This window comes from Zonotrichia leucophrys, chromosome 26 (assembly GCF_028769735.1).
Source record: "Zonotrichia leucophrys gambelii isolate GWCS_2022_RI chromosome 26, RI_Zleu_2.0, whole genome shotgun sequence".
NCBI lineage: Eukaryota > Metazoa > Chordata > Aves > Passeriformes > Passerellidae > Zonotrichia > Zonotrichia leucophrys.
This window is the reverse complement of record NC_088195.1, coordinates 4442800-4470055: the sequence shown is the minus strand read 5'-3', so window position 1 is coordinate 4470055 and position 27256 is coordinate 4442800. Positions and strand designations below refer to the sequence as shown.

General features: G+C 35.2%; 1 protein-coding gene across 1 annotated transcript in view; it reads left to right on the top strand.

Moving 5' to 3' along the window:
- The window catches only part of TRIM33 (tripartite motif containing 33), a 55231-nt gene that overhangs the window by 6851 nt on the left and 21124 nt on the right, over nucleotides 1-27256 (top strand). The window contains exons 2-7 of the mRNA XM_064732913.1: nucleotides 7869-7987; nucleotides 9857-10004; nucleotides 13395-13527; nucleotides 20763-20879; nucleotides 24617-24731; nucleotides 25564-25710. Coding sequence (XP_064588983.1) covers nucleotides 7869-7987; nucleotides 9857-10004; nucleotides 13395-13527; nucleotides 20763-20879; nucleotides 24617-24731; nucleotides 25564-25710 — 779 coding nt within the window. The remainder of the gene's footprint in view (nucleotides 1-7868; nucleotides 7988-9856; nucleotides 10005-13394; nucleotides 13528-20762; nucleotides 20880-24616; nucleotides 24732-25563; nucleotides 25711-27256) is intronic.

Genomic DNA, 27256 nt, shown 5'->3' with positions numbered 1-27256 from the left:
TCAAACTATTTTCAAACTATTTGCAAACTATTTTCAAATAAGCCATAGCTAAAGAGCAGTCATGAGATTTTTTTTTTTTTTTGCTATAAGATAATATAGAACTTTTTAACCCAATAAACAGGGTTTGTTTTGCTTTCCTGACCTATCACCTGCAGATATTTTTATCTAATGGGCTTTTTACTCACAGGCCCACCTGTGTTTCTGTTAGAACTTCTGAACTCTCAGTTAATTCTGTACAACCACACCCCTACACTATAAACACTTCACAATTTTATCCATAAATTTTCTCATTTACTTAAGGCATGTTCTTACTTACAACTATAGAAACAGAAATTTATGATTTTTCTGCTAAATACATGTGTATTTTATTTTTACATCAATCCAGGCTTCTCCCAAGGCTGCAGATCAAACCCTTGAGTGGAGGTTTCTGTTTTTCTGGTTCCCACAAGGAGGGATGGCTGTCCTTGTCCTGCTGGTGCAGCCTGGGACACATTGCTGTCCTTTGAAGGATCTGCTCCTGGCTCCTGTTCAATTTGTTGTCCATAATACTTCAAACATTTTATTTTAGGGTATTGAGGTCAAACTTACTTATTTATCTTCTTTTTTTTATAGTTTCAGTACTCCAAGTGTTATGAAGCATCTAAAAAATTGATAAAGATTTTTGTGCTACACATCAGAGCTGAATCTTGCAGGAATTCTAGTGTGTAAGTAGAGGTGTTTAGGAACACAAGTGTTTGGGGTCAATGTTAGAATAAACTTTGAATTTATTAATTTGAACTGCTGGAAAGACTCACTGTGATGTCCCAGTGATGGAGAGGATCCATTGGGTGCTGCTGAGGTGCAAAGGGATTTTTGGATTTCATACATCTTGTGCATGACCTGCCCTCCCTTGTTCATGTCCATGATCTCATCAGATCCACGCCATCATTCAGATCAATAACTCTCTTAATTATTCCATTATTGCTTTTTGTTCTCTCGAAATCTCTTTCTCTTTGAAATCTTTGTGAGGTTTCAGTGGGGTTAGGTTGGGCTGTGATGTGTTTATTTTAAGTTGATTGAAGTCAGCGTGGACTTGAAAGCCAACAAGTGAATTTGGAGCTCTCAGTGTGGTGCTTGTTCTAAAAGTTCCTTATTTTGCTTTGGGTTTAGGCAGTAGATGAATTTCCTTGGCTCCATGTGTGTGTTCCCCTTTCCTTTCACCTCTCCCTTCTCTCTCAGGGCTGGAGGCTTCTGTAATGTTTGTAAAGAAAATCTAAAAATCCAGATCAGAGGGTGGCTGTAGGTGGGTTTGGTGGGGGAACAGGTTAATTCTTAGTGGCTCAGGGAATCTTGTAGAGCTGGTCCCAAACATCTGAGGGAATTCCAGAAGGAAATTCCCAGAAGGGTGGGTGGGGAGCAAAGAAGACTCAGAAAATTCCAGTTTTTTTCTGGTGCTAAATCAATGGGTATCAATGGGTTGAACACACATCGAATTCCTGAATATCAAGCTGGAGTGGGGACAGTAGGCAGAGTTGACATGAGTGTCTCTGTTTTGATCCTACAACACTGGAAATACAGAAAAATCAACCGTCCTTGAAATTTAGCAGTGTTTTAGTATTGTTGGTATTGATATGTCAGCCTGGAGAAAGCAATTCTAAGCAGGTTTTTAATACTTGTTTTATTGAAACTAATTCAAGATGAAACTGTTGAAAAAATTACCTGTTTTGAGATGCATTCAGAGGAATATACTTACCCTTGGGAAGTGCTGAGCTTAAATATATAAAAAGGTATAATAAAGATATTAACAGAATTCTGAGTTACAATTAAGAAAAATACTTGTGTTGCAGCTTTAGGTGTGAGTTGGGACTGGTAGATTAAAAGCAGCTTCCCCTTGAAATCTGAAGGTTTTTGCAGTGTTCCACAGTGATTTGCTGCTGGATTTTTGGCAGGGTTTTTAGCAGCCTTTCTGTTTTTAGGAAAACAAAATCAACTTTCCTCCTGAGTTTTCCTCAGTTTGGTGCTTTCTGACGTGCTTTGATGTCTGTGCTCTGGCTCGGTGTGCTTTATCTCCACCATAAGCACTTGAAAGGATTACAGAGATGCTGCTCTCATTAGTGTTCTTAAAGTCTTGGGCAGATCAGGAGATCTCATTTGCAGTTTAAGGAGATGTGCCTGCAGTTGTGTAACTGTCAGTGAAATAAATCCGTGTGCTGCTGGGACAGAACCCTCTCCTGGGCTCCTGGGCTGGGAAGGGCAGGTCCTGGAGCTCCAGGAACGTTCTTGTTCTGTTTTTGGTTTCGTTCCTCCCGACCTGGGCTCCCAGTGGGCCAAGGAGCATTGCTGGGATGTCCCAAAATTCCCATTTACAGCAGTGTGGGCTGTGCTCCTCAGCATGCCTCCCATGCATCTGGAGCTAGTCTCCCATTTCCCATGTGGCAGGTTCCTGGAGCTCTCAACAGATCACATCGGCTTCTTCCGGAGGCGGCAATTCCTGGGTTTCTCTCAGTGCTCTGTGCTGCTCCCATCCCATGGGCAGGTTCCTGGAGCTCCTGCAGATCCATCCTGAGCACATTCCTGGGTTTCTCTCAGTGCTTTGTGCTGCTCCCATGGGCAGGTTCTGGGCTCTGCAGTCCATCCCTGAGCACATCCTGTTTCTCTCAGTGACTCTGCGGGCCCAGGGCAGTACTGGACTCCACAGATCATGCTGACGAATCCTGTATCTCTCGCTTGTGCGGGCTCCTCAGCTCCTGAAGGGCTCAGGAGCCCCCATGGGAGTCTCCTCTTTCCTCCCTGAATCTCCTGGCAGGGGGAAATGGCTCAGGTGAGGAGGTGAAACCCATCTCCCCTGGAGCAGGGCTGGCAGTGCCAGGCTTTCCTGCCCGCCCCGCTGGAGACTGGCAATCCAAATTTCCTGACAGGAAAACTGGAAAAAAAACCCCAAAATTGGATAGGAAACTATTCCTGTTTCTCCCTTTAGGCAGGGTGAAAGGAAAAAACCAAACTCCATTTGGGCTGAGTGCTGTGTGTGGCAGCAGTGGGGGACAGGGAATGTGTGTGATTGGAAATATTTTGGCTGTTCTGCAGAAATGTGGGACCAAAAGCAGAATCTGATCTGAACTTTGCATCATTAATTAGGAATAGGATGTAAGGGAAGGGAAATGTGGTGCAGAGAGTTGTGGAAGAAAAGTAATGACTATTTTTGGTGGTTATTATTATTATTATTATTATTATTATTATTGGTGGTGGTGGTGGTGTTACTTTTGGTTGGAGCTCATGGTTGTTACAGGTCTTGTGATAGAAACAAATGGAAAAATGAGCAATATTCGTCCTCTAAAGTACAACTAAAGAAGATTGAAACCCCATTCCTGTCATCTGCAGCTCCTGTAAAATAATTCCTGTGGCCTTTAAAGTCCAGAGGATGATTCTCCCTGAATTTCTTCATTCTGAGCAGCACCTGGGGGTGGCTGGTGCTGTTTGCAGGGTGCTGAGTTGTTGTTTTTCAGGCCGTGGGGCAGAGCTGTGCTGCTGCAGTTGATGCTGAGGGCAGGGTTTGGTGACAGCTCTGTGAGGCACAAAGGAACTGCTGCACCAAGGGCTTCACGTGGTGTGGTCACAACTTCCTGAGAGAAACTTCCCCTTTTCTCAGTTCTCTGCTTCAGTTCTTTGCTGCTCTTGGCCTCTGCAGCAACAATTCACAGCTCAAAAATCAAACGAAGCCATCTCTGAGGCCATTGGAAATCTTCATGGTAATGGTTAGGCTTGAGGGAGATCATAAACCAGTCTGACCATCAGAATTTGTGTGAATGTGTCTTGTTTTAATTCACCTGGGAGCTGAAAAATAAAATTGATCTTTAAACAGTTTTTACTATGCTTTTGGAAGGCAGAGGTACAGTGGGAATGTTTGTACCAACACTAATGTGTTTGTTGTTGTTCTCCATCAAACAAATCGTAGTGAGTTCTGCTGGAGTATAAATAGGATGATGCTTCTGTTTTTACTTTTATTTTCTTCTATAAGATTATTTTTTTAAATTGAAACCGACAGTGAAAACTTGTTTTTCACAGAGGTTACATAAACATTTGAATCTTAGTTTGTCCTAAAATACATTCTCAAGAAACTTTTTGCAGTAAACTTTGTTAGCTCCCAAATTATCTCAAGTTTTGGCAGCTAAGAATCTTTTTTTCTACGTAAATGCTATTTCAGTGTGATTTTCTCCACTTTTCCCTCCTGCCTTAGAAAATTAGCCACATCTGTATCTTTTCAGTACATTCATTTCTAGTACAAATGCTGCTGCAGTAATTTGGTTTTTATTAGATTAAAAGACCAGGATATGAGATGTTTAGTGGCTCATGTATTATTGGAAAGCTGCTGTTGGAAATAAAGGGTGTTGAGATGTGAAAAAGGAGTGTAATGTGCTAAATGAGGATGGCAGAGCCTTGAATTTGAGTTTTGAGTTTTGATCTCTTGAGGTTTGTGCAGAACTCTTGGGGCATTTTGTGCAGGTTTTATTTGAATGTGGAGGTGCAGAAATTGGGTGTTGGGTTACCCCTGGCCAGAATCAACCTGTGGGCTCTCACTTGGATTAAAACCTTGATTTTTTAAGCTTTCATTGGTTTGGCTACTTTAAAACCAACCCAAAAGTTGCCTTACAGGAAGGGATTTTCATCTGTAGAATTTGAATTTTCTGATGTCTAGAGATTACAGATCTTGAGCTTCTTCTGTTTTGTTGTTTTCCTGAAATATTTTGTTTGTTTGACCCAAGACAGCGCTAAAAATCAAATTTTAGGTTTGGTTTTGATGGAGTAGTTTTAATGGTAAATATCAGAAATTTTTGTTTTGTAAGTTTATACACATCAGCTGCTGCATGGCTTTCAGCTGGTATTCCCTAGAGAATTTTGTCTCTCAGTTGTCAGAAAACCTCAAAATTCTGCATATGGGGAGGGTTTCACTGTGTGTGAAAGCTCTTGGATGTGTTGCTGCTGCAGAACTTGTTATTTTTCATACCCTGCTTTTGAGATGAGACAGGGAATTTTTGGTTGGATTGTTGCTGCTCTGCAGTGAATCTCCTGTGGTCTGAAGCCGTCATTAATTTTAGCACTTGAAAAAATTAATGCTACTCCACTACTAATGTAATTAATCTCCCTGAAATAAGTCCTGCTGTCCTAATTGAATACCCACAAAGGGGCTGAGCATCATTTAATTACACTTCTCAACGTTGTTTTAGTGTGGGAAAATACCCAATGGCTTGGAAAGCTTCTTGAAGATTATATTCTCAATAAATTGTATAGAAATTTGATTTAAGATCCAATGACACTTCTGTGAAGTGTGAGCCACTACCTAAGTTATAAATAGGTTTTCAAACCTTTATGGGGGCTGTTCATAGACATCTTTAAATGTCAATTTTGCTTCATGTGGTAACTCCTTTGCAGCTCTGCTGAGGATTTAAAACTAATTTAGTGATTACAGAGGATAACAAAGCAGGATGGTGGTGTTTTATTGCTTCATCTGCCTCCCTGACCTCATGGAAATAAATTATATTTAAAATCTACCTGGGAGAACACTGAGACATCCCTGAAGTCACCCCAGCTATCTGGGCACAGCCCTCTTAATGCTTGAGACAGGCTGGACCATAGACCGTTCTAAAAAATAATCTAAAAACCACAAATATCTTGAATTTTTTTTATCTAAAATCAACAGGGAAAAAATTAAATATTTATTTAGGGACAACAAATTACTTTGCTGAAAAGATAGGATTTTTTGGGGGAAGGAATAAGTAGGAAAAACTTGAGTTTGATGTAGAAATTAGGAAAATTAGGGAAATCCCCAGCTAGGTGGGGATTTTTCTGTAGAGATCTGTGAGTATTTTGGGATTAGTTGAGGGAGTGTATTTTGGGGTGAAAGCTGTTCCACACCTGTAATGGCTGGTTTTTAATGGCAATGCCAAGCTGGAATCCTTTGCCCAGGTGAGAGGAGGAGTTTGCTTTGTGTTGGTGTTTCTGGGCGGGCTGGGTGTGCTGTGTTTCTGTGCTTAGATGTGTTTGGTGCTTCTGGGCAGGCTGATTTGGGAGTTTTGCTGCCCTAGGGCCTGTGGGGGACTGCAGTTCTGTGAGTGTCCCTACAAAGGGCAGAGAAAATCATGCATCTGACTCCATGGATATCAGAATTACTTTTATAATTAATTATTAATAATTAATAATTAATTACTTTATTATACTATATTATTCTAGGCTAATTAATTACTTTATTTTACTATATTTATTTATATTTATTATACTATATTTATGTTATTATATGATAATATTGTTTACTTTATTGAACTTATTTACTTTATTATACTATATTATTCTAGGCTAATTAATTACTTTATTATACTGTATTTACTTATTTATTTTATTATACTATATTCTAGGCTAATTAATAACTTTAATATACTGTATTTATTTATTTATATTTACTACACTATATTTACTATATTATACTATAATATTATTTACTTATTTACTTTATTATGCTATCTTATTCTAGGCTAATTAATTACTTTATTATACTTTATTTATATTTACTATACTATATTTACTATATTATACTATAATACTATTTACTTTACTTGTTTACTTTATTATACTATATTATTCTAGGCGAATTAATTACTTTATTATACTATATTTATTTATTTATATTTATTATACTATATTTACTTTATTATACTATAATATTATTTACTTTATTTATTTACTTTATTGTACTATATTATTCTAGGCTAATTAATTACTTTATTATACCATATTTATTTATTTATATTTATTATACTATATTTACCTTATTATACTATATTATTCTAGGCTAATTAATTACTTTATTGTACTGTATTTATTTATTTATATTTATTATACTATATTTACTTTATTATACTATAATATTATTTACTTTACTCATTTACTTTATTATACTATATTATTCTAGGCTAATTAATTACTTTATTATACTGTATTTACTTATTTACTTTATTATACTATTTTATTCTAGGCTAATTAATTACTTTATTATACTGTATTTATTTATTTATATTTATTATACTATATTTATCTTATTATACTATAATATTATTTACTTATTTACTTTATTATACTATATTATTCTAGGCTAATTAATTACTTTATTATACTATATTTATTTATATTTATTATACTATATTTATCTTATTATACTATAATATTATTTACTTATTTACTTTATTATACTCCGTTATTCTAGGCTAATTAATTACTTTATTATACTATATTGTTCTGTACATCTAAAACTGAATCTGCCAAGCACTCAACCCTGCACTCACTGCCCAGAATCTCATGATTTTCACCCTCAGTCCTGACACACACACACACCTGGCCCTGACAGGCCAAGGAAACAAAACACCCTCACTGTGGGTAAACAATCTCCATATTGCATTCTACTTTTGCACAAACACAGGCACAGCAAATGATAAGAATTGTGGTTTTTTTCTCTCTGATGTTCTGAGAATGTGAAACCCAGAAATAATCCTGGGAAGAATTGTGCCTTGCTTTTCTCTGTGAGGAGAAACGTGGGGCTCCAGTGGGGTGCTGTGTTTTGCTGCCCTCAGAGCCTGTTTGTGCTGTGTTTTTCTGTGTTTTGCTGCCCTCAGAGCCTGTGTTTTGCTGTGTTTTTCTGTGTTTTGCTGCCCTCAGAGCCTGTGTTTTGCTGTGTTTTTCTGTGTTTTGCTGCCCTCAGAGCCTGTATTTTGCTGTGATTTTCTGTGTTTTGCTGCCCTCAGAGCCTGTGTTTTGCTGTGTTTTGCTGCCCTCAGAGCCTGTGTTTTGCTGTGTTTTTCTGTGTTTTGCTGCCCTCAGAGCCTGTGTTTTGCTGTGTTTTGCAGTGGGGGTGATCAGGTGCCCCATCTGCCGCCAGGAGTGCCGGCAGATCGACCTGGTGGACAATTACTTTGTGAAGGACACCTCGGAGAGCCCCAGCAGCTCCGACGAGAAGTCAGAGCAGGTGAGGACTGTCCTGGCCCGGCCTCTGCCCTCTGGGGCTGCCAGGGCTCCCCACAGTGATTCTGGTGCCTTTTCCCCAACCCTGCTCCGATCTCTGGTGCTGAGAGTGCTCCCCAGGACAATTCTGTGCCTTTTCCCCTCCCCTTTCTGCTCTCTGGGGCTGTCAGTTCTCCCTAGAGCAATTCTGGTGCCTTTTCCCCACCCCTGCTCTGATCTCTGGGTCTTCCATTGCACCCCAGGAAAATTTTGGTACCTTTTGCTCCCAACCCTTTCTGCTCTCTGGGTCTGTCAGCTCTCCCCAGAACAATTCTGGTGCCTTTTCCCCATCCCTCCTCTGATCTCTGGTCCTGTCAGTGTTCCCCAGAACAATCCTGGTTCCTTTTTCCCCCAACCCTTTCTGCTCTCTGGGTCTGTCAGCTCTCCCTAGAACAATTCTGGTGCCTTTTTCCCTCCCATTTCTGCTCTCTGGATCTGTCAGCTCTCCCTAAAACAATTCTGGTGCCTTTCCCCCAACCTTCCTCTGAAGTCTGGTCCTGTCAACTCTCCTTAGAACAATCCTGGTGCCTTTTCCCCTCCCCTTTCTGCTCTCTGGGTCTGTCAGCTCTCCCTAAAACAATTCTGGTGCCTTTTCCCCACCCTTCCTCTGCTCTCTGGGGCTGGCAGAGCTCCCCAGATGATTCTGGTACTTCTCCCCCACCCCTCCTCTGATCTCTGGTCCTGTCAGCTCTCCCTAGAACAATTCTGGTGCCTTTTCCCCCTAACTCTTTCTGCTGTCTCGGGCTGTCAGTGCTCCCCAGGATGATGCTGATGGCTTTTCCCCAACCCTGCTCTGTTCTCTGTGTCTGTCAGCTCTCCCCAGAACAATTCTGGTGCTTTTTCCCCCTCCCCTTTCTGCTCTCTGGTCATGTCAGTGCTCTCTAGAACAATTCTGGTGCCTTTTCCACCTACCCTTTCTGCTTTCTGGGGCTGTCAGCTCTCCCTAGAACAATTCTGGTGCTTTTCCCCCTCCTCTTTCTGCTCTCTGGGTCTGTCAGTGCTCCCCAGAGTAATTCTGGTCCCTTTTCCCCACCCCTCCTCTGCCTTTTTCCCTCCCCTTTCTTCTCTCTGGTCCTGTCAGTGCTCCTCAGGATGATTCTGGTGCCTTTTCCCCACCCCTCCTCTGATTTCTGGTTCTGTCAGTTCTCCTTAGGACAATGCTGGTGCCTTTTCCCAAACCCTTTCTGCTCCCTGGGGCTGTCAGTTCTCCCTAGAACAATTCTGGTGCCTTTTTCCCACCCCTCCTGTGCTCCCTGGTCCTGTCAGTGCTTCCAGGACAGTTTTCATGGCTGTCCCCACTCCTGCTCTGCTCTTTGGGTCTGTCAGCTCTCCTTAGAACAATTCTGGTACCTTTTTTCCCCTCCCCTTTCTGCTCTCTGCTCCTGTCAGCTCTCTTTAGAGCAATTCTGGTGCCTTTTTCCCACCCCTCCTCTGATCTCTGGGTCTTCCATTGCACCCCAGGAAAATTTTGGTACCTTTTGCTCCCAACCCTTTCTGCTCTCTGTGTCTGTCAGCTCTCCCTAAAACAATTCTGGTGCCTTTTCCCCATCCCTCCTCTGCTCTCTGGGTCTGTCAGCTCTCCCTAGAACAATCCTGGTGCCTTTTTCCCTCCCCTTTCTGCTCTCTGGATCTGTCAGCTCTCCCCAGAACAATTCTGATGGCTTTTCCCCCAACCCTTTCTGCTCTCTGGGTCTGTCAGCTCTCCCTAAAACAGTTCTGGTGCCTTTTCCCCATCCCTGCTCTGCTCTCTGGGTTTATCAGTGCTCCCCAGACCAATCCTGCTGCCTTTTCCCCCAAACCTTTCTAGGATAACCGTGGTTTCTGTTGCCCCCAGGTGTGCACCAGCTGTGAGGACAATGCCAGTGCTGTGGGGTTCTGTGTGGAGTGTGGGGAGTGGCTGTGCAAGACCTGCATCGAGGCTCACCAGCGGGTCAAGTTCACCAAGGACCACATGATCCGGAAAAAAGAGGATGTGTCCTCAGGTGGGTGTTGGTGTCCCTTTGTCCTGCCTGCTCCAAAAGCCTCTTCTATTTTATTTTAAAAAAAAGGGGGAGGATGATGGTAACAACCAGCTCTGTGGGTTTCCTTTCCCCCAGGATTTGGGAAAAGTGCAGTAAAAAAGTTACCCGTGCAAAATTAGAAGCTGTAAAAATAGAGGAAGAATTAAATTTATAACAGTGATACTTTGTGCATTTGGAAAGGATTTAGATCTAGATAATAGAATTCTAGATTAATAAATTAGTAGAATTAGATTGTTTAGTAGAACAAGTATCTAAATGGAGGGGCTGGAATATGGAGAACAGTGACATATTATAAATCTTATCCATTGTTCAAGGAAATTAAATTACCCATTTTGTTGTATTTTGTTAGGAGAAGCAATTATAGTTCTCCCTGTAGAAACATGTATATAAGTTTATATAGTTATATAATTTATATAGTTAAATAGTTATATTGATACAGTTAATATAGTTAAATAGTTATAAAATTTATATAGTTAAATAGTTATATAATTTATATAGTTATAACTATATATTTTATATAGTTACATAGTTATATAGTTTATAAAGTTATATGGTTATATAATGTATACAGTTATATAATTTATATAGTTGTTATAACTATATATTTTATATAGTTACATAGTTATAGTTATATAGTTTATAAAGTTGTATGGTTATATATTTTATATTGTTATATAATTTATAGTTAGTTATAACTATATATTTTATGTAGTTACATAGTTATATAGTTTATAAAGTTATATGGTTATATATTTTATATTGTTATATAATTTATAGTTAGTTATAACTATATATTTTATATAGTTACATAGTTATAGTTATATAGTTTTTAAAGTTATATGGTTATATAATTTATATAGTTACATAATTTATATAGTTGTTATAACTATATATTTTATATAGTTAATAGTTTAGTTTAGTAAATCTTATATATTTTATGTAGTTACATAGTTATAGTTATATAGTTTTTAAAGTTATATAGTTATATAATTTATATAGTTACATAATTTATATAGTTATATAATTTATATAGTTAAATAGTTATAACTATATATTTTATGTAGTTACATAGTTATAGTTATATAGTTTATATAGTTATAACTATATATTTTATATAGTTACCTTCATATAGTTACCTTAGTACCTTTATATATTTACCTTATATAATTTATATAGTTAAATAGTTAGAACTATATATTTTATGTAATTACCTAGTTATAGTTATATAGTTTATATAGTTATAACTATATCTTTTATATAGTTACCTTCAATATATTCTGTTATTTTGTACTGATATTACTGAGTAAATGTAGAATTTGAATCTGTTTTAGGTTTAATCTCTCAGTGAGCAAAATTGAATACGTGAATTTTGTGTAGGTTTTTCAGGTGTGCAGCCTTATTAGAAATAAATTCTTGAGCTGTTGTTTGATCATATATCATGTGTAGCCTATTGAGGTCATGTGGAAAATCATCTCACAGCAGGTCCAGCCTATCTGGATTTTATCATCTGTGCCTGTTGAGGTCATGTGGAAAATGTTCTCCAAACAGGTCCGGGGTATCTGGATTTTAGATTAGAAAATTCTGTCTGTACATGGGTTAAAAGTTCTGATTTAAAGATTTGTAGGTTCTCCACAATCTGGATGTGTCTGAAAATGATAACGTTGAGGAAGAGAGATCTCAACACTTTGCTGTCTTCATTTAAATGTATTTAAAATTAATTAAGATCTCCATAATTGTCTTGTTGTATCCTTTCAAAGGACCAAACACGACTTTTCTTTTTAAAAATTGTTTAATAGTTAAAAAGTTTGCTGTTGAGCTTAGTTCCTTTAGATAGGGATTTTATTTCATTTGCTCTATCAAATAAACCTCATTTTGGAGAGGCTTCTCTTTATGTCTTAATGAATATTTTTAATAAGAAATATTATCCATTTAAGATTAAATATATTAAGCTTTATAGGTGAGAAACCCTTAAATTCAATCAAATTATAAGGCCCAAGAAAGAATTATTGATGTTTTTACAAGGAAAGCTAAATGTGATATTACAGCTCAGCTTTCCTTTTGATACCTGCTGGGAGGGGGCTGAAAAGGGACTGTTCCAAAACCAGAAAGTTTATAAAAATATAAAATTTTAAATTATAATATATATTAATATAATAATAACATAATAATATTATTATACAATTCTATAATATTGTAATAATATCAATATTATAATGATAATATACAATATATATCTATATATATATACTATCTATATATATATAGTATAGTATATATATATAGATAATATACTATATTATCTATATATATATATACTATACTATATACTATATAATATAATGATAATATACAATATATATTTATATTTAAATATAAGTTAATTAAATTATAAAATATTTTATAACTATAAAGTTTATAAAATAACTGTTTTAAAATAAAGTTTATAAAATAAACTTTCCATCAGAAATTGTATTTATTGTGATTGTGGGGAAGGGCTGGTGATTGTTTTTTTTTTCTTCTTAGACTCAAAGATGTTAAATTTTGGAGATTTTAAATTTCTCTCAGTGAGTGGCAGCTGTAGGTTCATCAGCTCTTTCTTTACAATAACTTGCAGGATATAACCAGCTTCAGAAACACTGGAGAGTGAAGGAAATTCATTTAAACTCCTGTACCTTCCAAAGGCTGCTTTCCTCTTTGCTGAGCTCAAAACATCTTCACAACACTGTACAGATTTCTATTTAGAAAACCCAGAGTTATTTTTTGCCATTATTTGTTATTTGGGGGTTTAATTAACTTTTAACACAGGCAACATTTGCTTTGCAGTTGCCACTTCAAAGTTGTGTTTGATTAAATGAGGTGTTTGAAGGGATAAGTTGGAAAATCCATGAGGTAAAAAGGGTTTTAAAAAACCTTAAAAAAAGGTTAAAAAGGTTTGAAAGGGTTGAGCCATCCTTCAGTGTGTCAGAGTTGAAATTATATGGAATTAAATCTTTATAAAGATGAAATAAATCTTTATAACCACACGTACACTGCGCTGGTGTTTGTGTGCAGTCTTACGGGGCCTTTTGGGTGCTCATGAGAAAAAATGAATAAATAAATAAAGCAAAATGAACGAGTAAAGAATGGAAACAGCTCTAAAGCACTGGCACTGTAAATCCCAGAGCCCTGGAGGTTGGGAAAGAGCTCTGAGCTCATCAAATCCAAGTTCTCACAGGAGCCTCAGCCTGAGAGCACATCTGGAGGTGCCTTTGCAAGTTCTTGGTTGTTGCTGGAAGTTAGTTGGGTTGTTTTGCTCTTCACATTGTCTCCATTTAATTTTAAAATGCACAAATGGTTTCTTTTTAAAAACAGAAGCCGTGGGAGCATCTGGTCAACGTCCTGTTTTCTGCCCTGTCCACAAACAAGAGCAGTTAAAGCTTTTCTGTGAAACCTGCGACAGGCTGACGTGCAGAGACTGTCAGCTACTGGAGCACAAAGAACACAGGTACAGATACACAAATATTCTGAATATTTCTGAACTCCTGTGCTGTCTCAGAGGGTGAAGTGGCTTTGATGGGAGCTGCTTGTGTTGGAAATTCTGCTGCATTTACTCCTGGTTGGAATGAAGCCATGCCTTGCAGAAAACTGTGGTGTTTTTTGGGAGGAATGATGAATCTGACTCTGTGTTCTTAGAAGGCTAATTTATTATTTTGTGATCTGTAATATATTAAAGAATACTGTAATAAACTATACTAAAGAATACAGAAATATGCAGACAGAAGGCTTAAAGATAATAATGAAAAACTTGTGATTCCTTCCAGAGTCCCAACACAGCTTGACCATAATTGGCCAATAAATCAAAACAACTCACATGAAACCAATCAAACAATCACCTGCTGGTAAACAATGTCCAAACCACATTCCAAAAGAGAAACAAATCAGATAATTATTATTTTCATTTTTCTCTGAGGCTTCTCAGCTTCCCAGGAGAAGAAATCCTGGGCAAAGAGATTTTTCAAAAAATGAGAAGGTGACAGAGAAACCTGTGTGAATGATGGAAACTTGAGCTTTGTCAAGTCCCCTAAAATGAGATTTAAGCCCAGATGGGCTGAGGAGGTTTTTGTGATTCAGGTGCTCATTTGCCTGGCAGCTCCCAGTGCAATCTCTGTGGTCAGGACTGGGTTGGAAATTCCTGCAGCCCTGAACACCTGGTGCTGTGAAAGAAGCAAAAGTGATAGAGGGAGTCATGGCTGGGGTCATGAATTTTCTGAAAGGGCTTTTTTGGTTGTGCAGCAGTCCTTAGGGGGATTTTGTAAAGGAAAATCTAAATTTTGCCTTTTATATTCGTGTATTCTTCTGGTGCAGAGGGGAAAAGTTTGGGTTTAGTTGGGTAAAAGTTGCCTCATTCCAGGTAAAAGGAAATGCTGGGTTTGCTTCTGCTAGAAAAGGAGTTGGAATCCCTTAATTCACATTCCAACTTCTGCTCTTTAGCAGCTCTGTCATGGAGTTGTTTGAATGTCTGAACAAATATTTTGCAGTGTTATAACAGAGAATCTGGGGATAATTCATATTTATCAACACCTGCACCACTGCTTTTCCTTAACTCATCTCTCTAAAGGTGTAGTGCAGCAGTCCTTAGGGGAATTTTGTCTAAATTTTGCCTTTTATATTCGTGTATTCTTCTGGTGCAGAGGGGGAAAATTTGGGTTTAGTTGGGTAAAAGTTCCAGGTTTTACCTCATTAAAAGGAAATGTTGGGTTTGCTTCTGCTAGAAAAGGAGTTGGAATCCCTTAATTCACATTCCAACTTCTGCTCTTTAGCAGCTCTGTCATGGAGTTGTTTGAATGTCTGAACAAATATTTTGCAGTGTTATAAAAGAGAATCTGGGGATAATTCATATTTATCAACCCCTGCACCACTGCTTTTCCTTAACTCATCTCTCTAAAGGTGTAATATTGAATTGTGTTCTGCTTTTCTTTTTTTTTTCTTGTTTTTTTTTAGAAAAATGACTCTGTTTTTCTCAGAATAGTGATTATTCTCAGACTGCTACAGCAGCCTGTGGAAAACTTTTACTTTGAAATAATAATGATAATGATAATAATAACAATTATTGTTATTATTTAATAATAATAAAAACCTTTACTTTGAAATGCCAATAATAATAATTATTATTATATTAACACCCTCAAAACTTTTACTTTGAAATAACAACAATAATAATAACACCCTCAAAACTGTTACTTTGAATTATTATTATTATTATTATTATTATTATTATTATTATTATTATTATTATTATTATTATAATTTTATTATTATAATAATTTTATTATTAGGTTTTTATTATTATTATAGTTTTATTATTATTATAGTTTTATTATTATTATAGTTTTATTACTATTATAATTTTATTATTATTATAATTTTATTATTAGGTTTTTATTATTATATTTTTATTTATTATTATTATTATTATATTTTTCATTACTATTATAATTTTATTATTATCATAATTTTATTATTAGGTTTTTATTATTATATTTTTATTACTATTATAATTTTATTATTATCATAATTTTATTATTAGGTTTTTATTATTATTATAGTTTTATTATTATTATAGTTTTATTATTATTATAGTTTTATTACTATTATAATTTATTATTATTATTATTTTATTATTAGGTTTTTATTATTATTATATTTTTATTTATTATTATTATTATATTTTTATTACTATTATAATTTTATTATTATCATAATTTTATTATTAGGTTTTTATTATTATTATATTTTTATTATTATTATTATTATTATTATTATTATTACTTCATTATATTTTATATTATTATTATAATATTATTTTTATTATTTTATTATTATTTTATTTATTTTATTATTATATTTTATATTTTATATTTATTATTTTTATTTATTTTATTTATTATTCTTTAACACCCTCAAATGTTCCTGCTCTGTTCTTTCATATCCTGGGTGACTCCCTTGTCACAGGGGTGCTCTCCTGGGATTTATTCACTGTTGGTTTCTTTGCCTCTGTTCTCTGCATTAACAGCTGGATCTTGCCCTGCTTACCTGTGCTCTTCCAGAAGGAGAATTTATTGTGATTAATGTGCTTTTTTTGCAGAATGTTCTTTCCATATGGTTCTGAGTGCAGGTGTGAATTACATTGATTAAGGCACTGCCTGAAGTGCAGCTGAGATTTCAGGGAGAATCATGGCAAATGGCAAAAAAATTGATTTTAATCCCCTGTTTTCTTCTTAATATCCTAATATTTTACCCCAAAGGAGGGTGAATCACCATTTCTGTACCTCCAGTTCAGAATCTCAATTTTAGGATTCCAGAATGGTTTGGGGTTGGAAGGACCTTAAAGATCACCCAGTTCCCCTGTCAGGGCAGGGATTGCTGGGCTTCTGTGGAAAGCTGGCAATAATTCCAGCACCTGATGCTGTGAGATTCCTGAATTTGGGCACTTGGGACTTTTTCAGTGCAATACTGAAAAAAAGAAAAGGATTTTGGCTGTAAAAAGAGTTACAGATAAATTTTAGCAGTACAAGCTGCAAGTAGGTTTTTCACTTCTCCTTCAAGTGGAAATATAATTTTGAACTTAATGAAAATAATTTCAGAAAATCAGCAGCTCCCAAACATTTCAAGTTTTTCTCTCTGGGCTTTAGGAATGCTGCATTTTTGTGTTTCAGTGTCTAAAATCTTGTGCTGCTGTCTGTCTGTCTGTCTGTCTGTCTGCAAGAACTTTAACCTGTTCTTAGAAAAAGCAAAATTCCACCACTGAGAATGAAGAATCTCAACTCTTGGAGTTCAGATTTGTCTGGTACAAACTGAATTAACAGGAGTGGAGTTGTTTTTGTTGTCAATGATGTTCTTTGTCTGTTCTCATGCTTGTGAGTCATTTAAATAAAAAACTGAGTTTGCTGACAATCCAGACAATCTTTTATTTTGGGTTGTAATGTTCTACACTGTGACTGAAGACAACACTGATTTCTTCTTAATTTTCTTTGGAAGATGCTGTAAATTGTTTCTAAAGCACCTTATAGAATGCTTCATTAATTGCAGCAATTTTTTGGTAATTTGAATATTGGCAATTTTCTGCCAATTTGAATTTTGGCAAAACATTGCCAAGGTGTTCTGGGACATTAAGTTTTCCCTATTGTTAATAAATTACATTTCAGAAGCAGGATTATTTATTTATTGCCTAGACAAAACTTATTTATTTAAAAAATATATAAAATAATTTATAAAAATTATTTCTTTCCAAGACAAAACTTAGCAAGTCAGGAATCTTGGATTTTGAGCAGTTGATCAGAAATCCATGGAGCTGCTTTAATTTTAATTCCCCTTGGCCATTTTTCTGTAAAAGCATTTTGCTTCTGTGACATTCTTAATTGCAATATTTTAGGAAAAGGCACCAAATTTTGTTATTTTCCCTCAGTGTTGGTAGTTACCCTCTTTTCAGATGCAGTAATGGAAAGTACCTTTGATAGCAGCTTCAGCTGAAGAGCTTGGAAGGGAAAATTCAAATTCCTCACTTGGAAGCAGCAGAGGTGGAAAAAACTCGAAGTTTATTTAATAGGGAAAATTTTCTTCAGATTAAACGAATTCAGTCCAACATGAGCTGAAAAACTGGGGAATTTGGGATAATTTAGGGGTTTTTTTCCTCATCAAAAAAAGGAGGCACCGCATCCCTGTGTGGTTGGAATTGATCATTTCCCACAGAGATTCAATCTCCTGGCCAACACCAAAATTCTTTTTTCAACATTTTACACACTGATCAGAATTAGATTAGAATTTTTAAAATTCAACTGTAACAGTTGAAATATTTCATTGTAAGGCCTCTGATAACTGTGTAACAAGTTGAAATATTAAAATATTTTTTAATATTCAACTGTAACAATTGAAATATTAAAATGTTTTTATGTTTCATAGTAAGGCCCCTGATATCTGTGTAACAAGTTGAAATATTAAAATATTTTTATGTTTCATAGTAAGGCCTCTGTGTAACAAGTTGAAATATTAAAATATTATTTAATATTCAACTGTAACAATTGAAATATTAAAATGTTTTTATGTTTCATAGTAAAACCTCTAACTGTGTAACATGCTGAAATATTAAAATTTTTAACAATTCAACTGTAACAGTTAAAATATTTCATATGAAGGCCTCTGATAACTGTGTAACAAGTTGAAATATTAAAATATTTTTATGTTTCATAGTAAGGCCTCGGATAACTGTGTAACAAGTTGGAATATTAGAATTTTTAAAATTCAACTGTAACAGTTGAAATATTTCATTGTAAGGCCTCTGATAGCTGTGTAACAAGTTGAAATATTGAAATATTTTTTAATATTTAACTGTAACAGTTGAAATATTAAAATATTTTTCTTTTCATAGTAAGGCCCCTGATATCTGTGTAACAAGTTGAAATATTAAAATATTTTTATGTTTCATAGTAAGGCCTCTGTGTAACAAGTTGAAATATTAAAATATTTTTAATATTGAACTGTAACAGTTGAAATATTAAAAAATATTTGTATGTTTCATAGTAAGGCCTCTGTGTAACAAGTTGAAATATTAAAATTTTTAATAATTCAACTGTAACAGTTGAAATTTTTCATTGTAAGGCCTCTGATAACTTTGTAACAAGTTGAAATATTAAAATATTTTAATATTGAACTGCAACAATTGAAATATTAAAATATTTTTATGTTTCATAGTAAGGCCCCTGATATCTGTGTAACAAGTTGAAATAATAAAATATTTTTATGTTTCATAGTAAGACCTCTGTAACAAGTTGAAATATTTTAATATTTTTAATATTCAACTGTAACAGTTAAAATATTAAAATATTTTTATGCTTCATAGTTAAGGCTCTGATAACTTTGTAACAAGTTGAAATATTAAAATATTTTTTAATATTCAACTGTTACAGTTGAAATATTAAAATGTTTTTATCCTTCATAGTAAGACCTCTGATAGCTGTGTAACAAGTTGAAATATTAAAATATCTTTAATATTGAACTGTAACAGTTGAAATATTAAAATATTTTTCTTTTCATAGTAAGGCCCCTGATATCTGTGTAACAAGTTGAAATATTAAAATATTATTTAATATTCAACTGTAACAATTGAAATATTAAAATGTTTTTATGTTTCATAGTAAAACCTCTAACTGTGTAACATGCTGAAATATTAAAATTTTTAACAATTCAACTGTAACAGTTAAAATATTTCATATGAAGGCCTCTGATAACTGTGTAACAAGTTGAAATATTAAAATATTTTTATGTTTCATAGTAAGGCCTCTGTGTAACAAGTTGAAATATTTTAATATTTTTAATATTCAGCTGTAACAGTTAAAATATTAAAATATTTTTATGCTTCATAGTTAAGGCTCTGATAACTTTGTAACAAGTTGAAATATTAAAATATTTTTTAATATTCAACTGTTACAGTTGAAATATTAAAATGTTTTTATCCTTCATAGTAAGACCTCTGATAGCTGTGTAACAAGTTGAAATATTAAAATATCTTTAATATTGAACTGTAACAGTTGAAATATTAAAATATTTTTCTTTTCATAGTAAGGCCCCTGATATCTGTGTAACAAGTTGAAATATTAAAATATTTTTATGTTTCATAGTAAGGCCTCTGTGTAACAAGTTGAAATATTAAAATATTATTTAATATTCAACTGTAACAATTGAAATATTAAAATGTTTTTATGTTTCATAGTAAAACCTCTAACTGTGTAACATGCTGAAATATTAAAATTTTTAACAATTCAACTGTAACAGTTGAAATATTTCATTGTAAGGCCTCTGATAGCTGTGTAACAAGTTGAAATATTAAAATATCTTTAATATTGAACTGTAACAGTTGAAATATTTCATATGAAGGCCTCTGATAACTGTGTAACAAGTTGAAATATTAAATTGTTTTTTAATATTCAACTGTAACAGTTGAAATATTAAAATATTTTTCTTTTCATAGTAAGGCCCCTGATATCTGTGTAACAAGTTGAAATATTAAAATATTTTTATGTTTCATAGTAAGGCCTCTGTGTAACAAGTTGAAATATTTTAATATTTTTAATATCCAGCTGTAACAGTTAAAATATTAAAATATTTTTATGCTTCATAGTTAAGGCTCTGATAACTTTGTAACAAGTTGAAATATTAAATTTTTTTTAATATTCAACTGTAACAGTTGAAATATTAAAATGTTTTTATCCTTCATAGTAAGACCTCTGATAGCTGTGTAACAAGTTGAAATATTAAAATATCTTTAATATTGAACTGTAACAGTTGAAATATTAAAAAATATTTGTATGTTTCATAGTAAGGCCTCTGTGTAACAAGTTGAAATATTAAAATTTTTAATATTCAACTGTAACAATTGAAATATTAAAATATTTTTATGTTTCATAGTAAGGCCCCTGATATCTGTGTAACAAGTTGAAATATTAAAATATTTTTATGTTTCATAGTAAGGCCTCTGTGTAACAAGTTGAAATATTTTAATATTTTTAATATTCAACTGTAACAGTTAAAATTTAAAATTTAAAAAAAAATCACAGTCTGATTTTTCTTAGTGTTTTCTTTCTCTGTGGTTTTTTATTTTTTTTCTCTGTCATATTTTTTCCAAATTTCACGGTTTTGCACCTGAGTTTCAGCCCTTTAATCAGTTTTTTTTTGCCTCTTGAAAAGGTACCAGTTCCTGGAAGAAGCTTTTCAGAACCAGAAGGGTGCAATCGAGAACCTCTTGGCCAAACTCCTGGAGAAAAAGAATTATGTAAATTTTGCAGCTGCCCAAGTTCAAAATAGGTGAGTTCCTCAAAATAATCAGCTGTTACATTGGTTTTTTAATGAGACACAGCAAAATGAATGGTGGGATTAAAATAACACAGTAGGGTTAATTCTGTATCTTAATTACTTTTTGTAATTTTTATGAACAAGACTCTGCATCTCTTATAAGTTCTTATAAGAAATAAATATTAAAGGTTGTGGTTTTTGTGACAGCTTTGTGTCACACCTTTGGTTCTATTAATTCATTACACTTTGGGGGTGGGGGAGAAAAAGATGAATAAAAAAGACAAGAAAAACCCATCCTGTAATTTCTTTTAAGTTAGCTTTAGGTGACAGAATTGTTGAAATAATAAAATATTTATATGTTTTATAGTTAGGCCTCTGATAACTGTGTAACAAGTTGAAATATTAAAATATTCTTTAATATCCAACTGTAACAGTTAAAGTATTAAAACATTTTTATGTTTCATATGAAGGCCTCTGATAACTGTGTAACAAGTTGAACTATTAAAATATTTTTTAATATTCAACTCTAGCAGTTGAAATATTAAAATATTTTTATGTTTCATAGAAAGGCCTCTGATAACTGTGTAACAAGTTGAACTATTAAAATATTTTTAATATTGAACTGTAACAATTGAAATATTAAAGTGTTTTTATGTTTCATAGTAAGACCTCTGTGTAACAAGTTGAAATATTTTAATATTTTTAATATTCAGCTGTAACAGTGAAAATATTAAAACATTTTTATGTTTCATATGAAGGCCTCTGATAACTGTGTAACAAGTTGAACTATTAAAATATTTTTTAATATTCCACTGTAGCAGTTGAAATATTAAAATATTTTTATGTTTCATAGTAAGGCCTCTGATAATTGTGTAACAAGTTGAAATACTAAAATATTTTTTAATATTCACCTGCAACAATTGAAATATTAAAATATTTTTATGTTTCATAGTAAGGCCTCTGATAACTGTGTAACAAGTTGGAATATTAGAATTTTTAAAATTCAACTGTAACAGTTGAAATATTTCATTGTAAGGCCTCTGATAACTGTGTAACAAGTTGAAATATTTTTTAATATTCAACTGTAACAAATATTAAAATATTTTTATCCTTCATAGTAAGGCCCCTGATATCTGTGTAACAAGTTGAAATATTAAAATATTTTTATGTTTCATAGTAAAGCCTCTGTGTAACAAGTTGAAATATTAAAATATTTTTATGTTTCATAGTAAGGCCTCTGATAACTGTGTAACAAGTTGAAATAATAAAATATTTTTTAATATTCAACTGTAACAGTTGAAATATTAAAATATTTTTTAATATTCAACTGTAACAAGTTGAAATATTAATATATTTTTGTTTCATATGAAGGCCTCTGATAACTGTGCAACAAAAACTTAGCGTGAATTTGAATAGGAAACTGTGGTTGGTTGTGGGGTTTTGGTTGGGGTTTTTTTTAGGTGGCTTCAGTTCAGATTTCCAGGGTTTGCTGAAATTCAGCGTCTCATTGAGCACCAAGGCAGAGGCAGCTCAGGGAATTCCACCCCGATTCTCTGGGTTTGCTGAGGTCACCTCACAATGACACAGCAGCTGGGCTGGAAAGTACAGGGCACCGAGATAGAAAGAGAAGTTCTGATGTAAATTTTTAACTCCTTGTGGTGCCATCTGTATTTAAAAAAAAAAAAAAAGCATTGTAAGGGATGAAGAACATAGAGCATGACTGAGGTAAATGTGTGGAGAGGGAAGCAATGAAAATTGGTATTTTAGGGGCTGATTTTCCATGGAAGTCTTTGAAAAGACACAAACACAAACAGACACAAACACCAAAACACACCTCCACAGTGAAGCATGGAAATATTGCACATTTGAAGAGACAATCACATAGGGAATTTAAAAAAAAAAAGAATTGTAAGGGAGGACCATAGAGCATGACCGAGGCAAATGTGTGAAGAGGGAAGCAATGAAAATTGGTATTTTAGGGGCTGATTTTCCATGGAAGTCTTTGAAAAGACACAAACACAAAAACAAAAGACACAAAACCAAAAAACACAAACACAAAAAGACACAAACACCAAAACACAACACCACAGTGAAACATGGAAATATTGCACATTTGAAGAGACAATCACATAGGGAATTTAAAAAAAAAAGCATTGTAAGGGATGAAGAACACAGAGCATGACCGAGGCAAATGTGTGAAGAGGGAAGCAATGAAAATTGGTATTTTAGGGGCTGATTTTCCATGGAAGTCTTTGAAAAGACACAAACACAAAACCAAAAAGACACAAACACAAAAAGACACAAACACCAAAACACACCCCCACATGAAACATTTCTTATTTTTCCTCTCATCAGAGCTCCTTCAGTTTTGTGTCTGTGCCTCATATTCAAAATTGGGCTCATTGTGCAGGAGTGGCTGAAAATCCACTTTCCATATTCTGTTTGCCATATTTCTGTATTATAATGCTAAGGTGTATATGATTTAATAATTCCCTCAAATTGCACACTTGAAGAGAAAATCACATAGGGAATAATGAAAATGAGAGCTCAAGAAATGCCACAAATATTCTCTGATAGGAATTCCAGGCCAGGAATGGGGGATGGCATTAACACATTGTAATGGTGGGGTTTTTGCCCAAGAATTTCTGAGCTGGGATTGTGTCAAGATCTCAATTTCTGCTGAGATCTCAATTTCTGTTGAGTGGAATGAATTGTGTCACCTGCACCTCAATTGGTGCAGGTGACACAATTCATTCCACTGCTTTGCTGGTGTGTGGGACACAAAATCCATCATCCCAAAAACCTCAGGGAATGGGAAAAATCAAGGTATTACAATTTTGTTGTCAGTGTTGGCACAAAATCACCATCATGTGTGGTGGTGGAGCATGAAAGTGTGGAAGGAACAGCTCTGCTGGAATAATTGTTGGGTGCCAAAGCCAAGGGTGGATGCCAGGGAGTTAATGAGGGGTTGGTTGGGTGTTTTTTGGAGTTGTGGTGTCACAAAAACCTCGTGTGTCCCTGGTGCCTTCAAGGGCTCTGACTCCAGCACTCACTGTTGGTCCTGTGGCTGGGTGACATCAAATCCTTAACCTGGCAGCAAAAAAAAAATCTTTAAAAAATGACAATTTAAGCCTTCACATTGGCTCATGGCAAAGAATTGTGCTGCAGTTGATCTTGTTAGATTAAGGCAGTGTAGGATCAAATAAATGCAGAATTTCCAGGAGTTTAAGAAATGCTGTATTTCAAATTCTGTGGCCAGAGCTCAGGATGATTTGCTTGAATCTGAAGAAGCTGCAAATGCACTAAAACTGAGGAGAAATGGCAGTGATGAAGAGAGATAAAAATCTGACAGCCTGTAGTATTAAAGCACAGGAGAATAACCTAAACTAATATCAGGCACATCATTAGTGAAATGTTTATCTCTTTATTAATTACAGGTCTGTAATAATTTGTTTTTGTTACAAGGGAGGAATTAATTTGAAATTCAGGGTTGATTTCTGGTTAATATAAATGTTCTTAAAAGTTTAAAGCATCAGGTATAAATTTTTCATAGTGACACGATTTGGATATAAATTTATAAATGTCCATACAGACACATGTGGTTGTGGCTGGTTATTTCTCTGTATAAAGTGTGTAAACTACAAGGACTTTCATATTATTTGTAGTAAAACAAGTTGTAAATTTGTATTTGGCAGTGAAGTGTAAAGTGACTGAGAATCCATTGCTTTTTTTTTGTTGTTGTTTTTTAGGATAAAAGAAGTAAATGAAACCAACAAACGAGTAGAACAGGAAATCAAAGTGGCCATATTCACCCTCATCAATGAAATCAATAAAAAGGGAAAATCTCTGCTACAGCACCTTGAGGTACACTTGAAATAAAAAGCAATGATGGTGTTGAGGGGAAATATTTGCCAATGGTTTGTTTGGTGTGACTGCAGGTGGTGCAGCACTGAAACTGCCCCTGAGGGATGTGCTGCAGTTAAATTTCTTATTTCTCCTCTCATCAGAGCTCCTTCAGTTTTGTGTCTGTGCCTCATATTCAAAATTGGGCTCATTGTGCAGGAGTGGCTGAAAATCCACTTTCCATATTCTGTTTGCCATATTTCTGTATTATAATGCTAAGGTGTGTATGATTTAATAATTCCCTCAAATAGCTTTTTAATGTTCATGTAAGAACAGTCAGAGCAGTGTTTGTACATGGAGGTGTAATGCTGGTATTTAAAGTTGTGTAATACAATTTAGAGACCATGAGTTCAAGCATCTTTTCCAGATGGCATGTTCTGAATAATTGCATTGTGACTTTTATTAAAATCCATGAAAATTTTGTCTGAAAGAGGAAATCATTTGTAAGAAGTTGGTTCAGTGCATATGGCCATGCCATGAAAAATTTAAGATCAGATGAATCACAATAGATTTTTCCTGGTTAAGGAACATTAATTTGGCAAGGAAATCCAATGTTCCTGGAAGAATAGAGTAACTTGATCATTAGTAAAAGAAATAATGCAAAATTGCATGAACTTTGGCTTTTCTTATTTACTTAGCATTAATTAAAATTTCCTTGGGACATTTCCCTTTTGATCCAAGGCCTGCCAGCAATTTGCATTTTCCTCCTACATCTAAAAGTCTCGTTGTAACGAATTACTTTATTTACAATTTACAGTTAATTTCTTGCAACAAAGCCTGTGTTCCTTTGCAGAACGTGACCAAGGAGAGGCAGATGAAGTTGCTGCAGCAGCAGAACGACATCACTGGGCTGTCCCGACAAGTGAAGCACGTGATGAACTTCACCAACTGGGCCATTGCCAGCGGCAGCAGCACTGCCCTGCTCTACAGCAAGCGCCTGGTGAGGCCTCAGCACTGACCAGTGTGGGGGTGCCAGTTCTGGGCTTCCCTGGGTCTGCACTGAAGGCATTTGAGATGGTAGTTCATGTCCAGACTCAGATATTCATTATTTCTTATCACTAGAACAGTCTCACTGCTGTGAGCTCAGCAGCTTTTCATTAGAAGGCACAAAATGGCCAATTTCTTGGTACAAGGTCTTTTAAAACTAAACCATCCAATTAAGAACTGACACCTGGATTATTTCCCTTTTAACCCAATAACTGATCCCACAGAGCTGCAACGCTGACTTTTCCACCCAATTACAAAATGCCACCCAAACCCATGGAGAAGGAGGAAGAAGAGGAAACCCAGGATGACACCCTGTGCCCTCCATCCTGCTTCCATCCACCACATACTAAAAATCCTAAAACCTCAATTTCTCAGCAAGTGACACACCTACACTACTCTGTATAATCTATTTCACACTTTTGTGGATTCCAGTCTATCTTGAAGCGTAGGAAACTTTCTCCATGGATGAGGGTGAAAGTCAGTGCTCCCCTGGGGTCAGGGCACCCCAGAGCAGACAGAGAAATATTCCCTGTGTGCCCTGGGTTTCCACAATCAGGGAATAATTACAGAAGGCTGATCAATCACTTTATTGTACTATATTATATTTCTCAAGAAGCTCATCCCATTCCAGACAGTCCAGTACAGCTTTTACATAATTGGTCAATCAATCCAAACACCATCCACTGTCCAGTTAAGAAGTTTGGTAAACAAATGTCCATGACACATTCCACATGTGCACAACAACAGGTGCAGCAAGTGGAGATAAGAATTGTTTCTCATTCTTTTCTCTTTCTCACAGCTTCCCAGGAAAATCCTGGGAGAGAGTTATGTCTGTCTCTGTTGAGGGGATGTGTGATTTCCACAGGGATCATCCAGTGCAGCCCCTGCCCTGCCAGACACCCCAAAATCCCACCCTGGGCATCCAAATGCTCCTGGAGCTCTGGCAGCCTTGAGGCAGCGCCCAGAACCCTCTGAGGGAGGAATCTTTCCCTAAAATCCAACCTAAACTCCTCTGGAACAGCCCCAGCCCTTCCCTGGGTCCTGTCCCTGCTCACAGATCAGAGCTGTCCCTTTGAGGAAGAAGCTGCAGCCCCCCAGTGAGGCTCCCAAAACACAACCTTGTGAAGCTTAGAAATGTTACACACTTGAAGAGACAGTCACATAGGTAATAATTAAACTGAGAGCTCAAAAAATGTCACAAAGCATTCTCTGATAGGAATCCAAGTCAGGAATTCCACGGGTTCCTCTTCTCCAGCGGAACAAAGTGCCCTCAGCCATTCCTTGTGTGACTGCACAGACCTGGCTGTGCAATTCTGTCCCAGTCTCTGTGTCCAGAGAGGGAAAAAGCTCCAATATACCCAGACTGGGATATAACACAAAGTCAAGTGTTGGTAACCAGCAGGATAATTCACTTTTATTGACATGAATACACCCAGTTCTGCACCTGCAGGCCCAGGGATGTGCTCACCATAACTTTGCCAGTCTGGGAACGTGTCCTG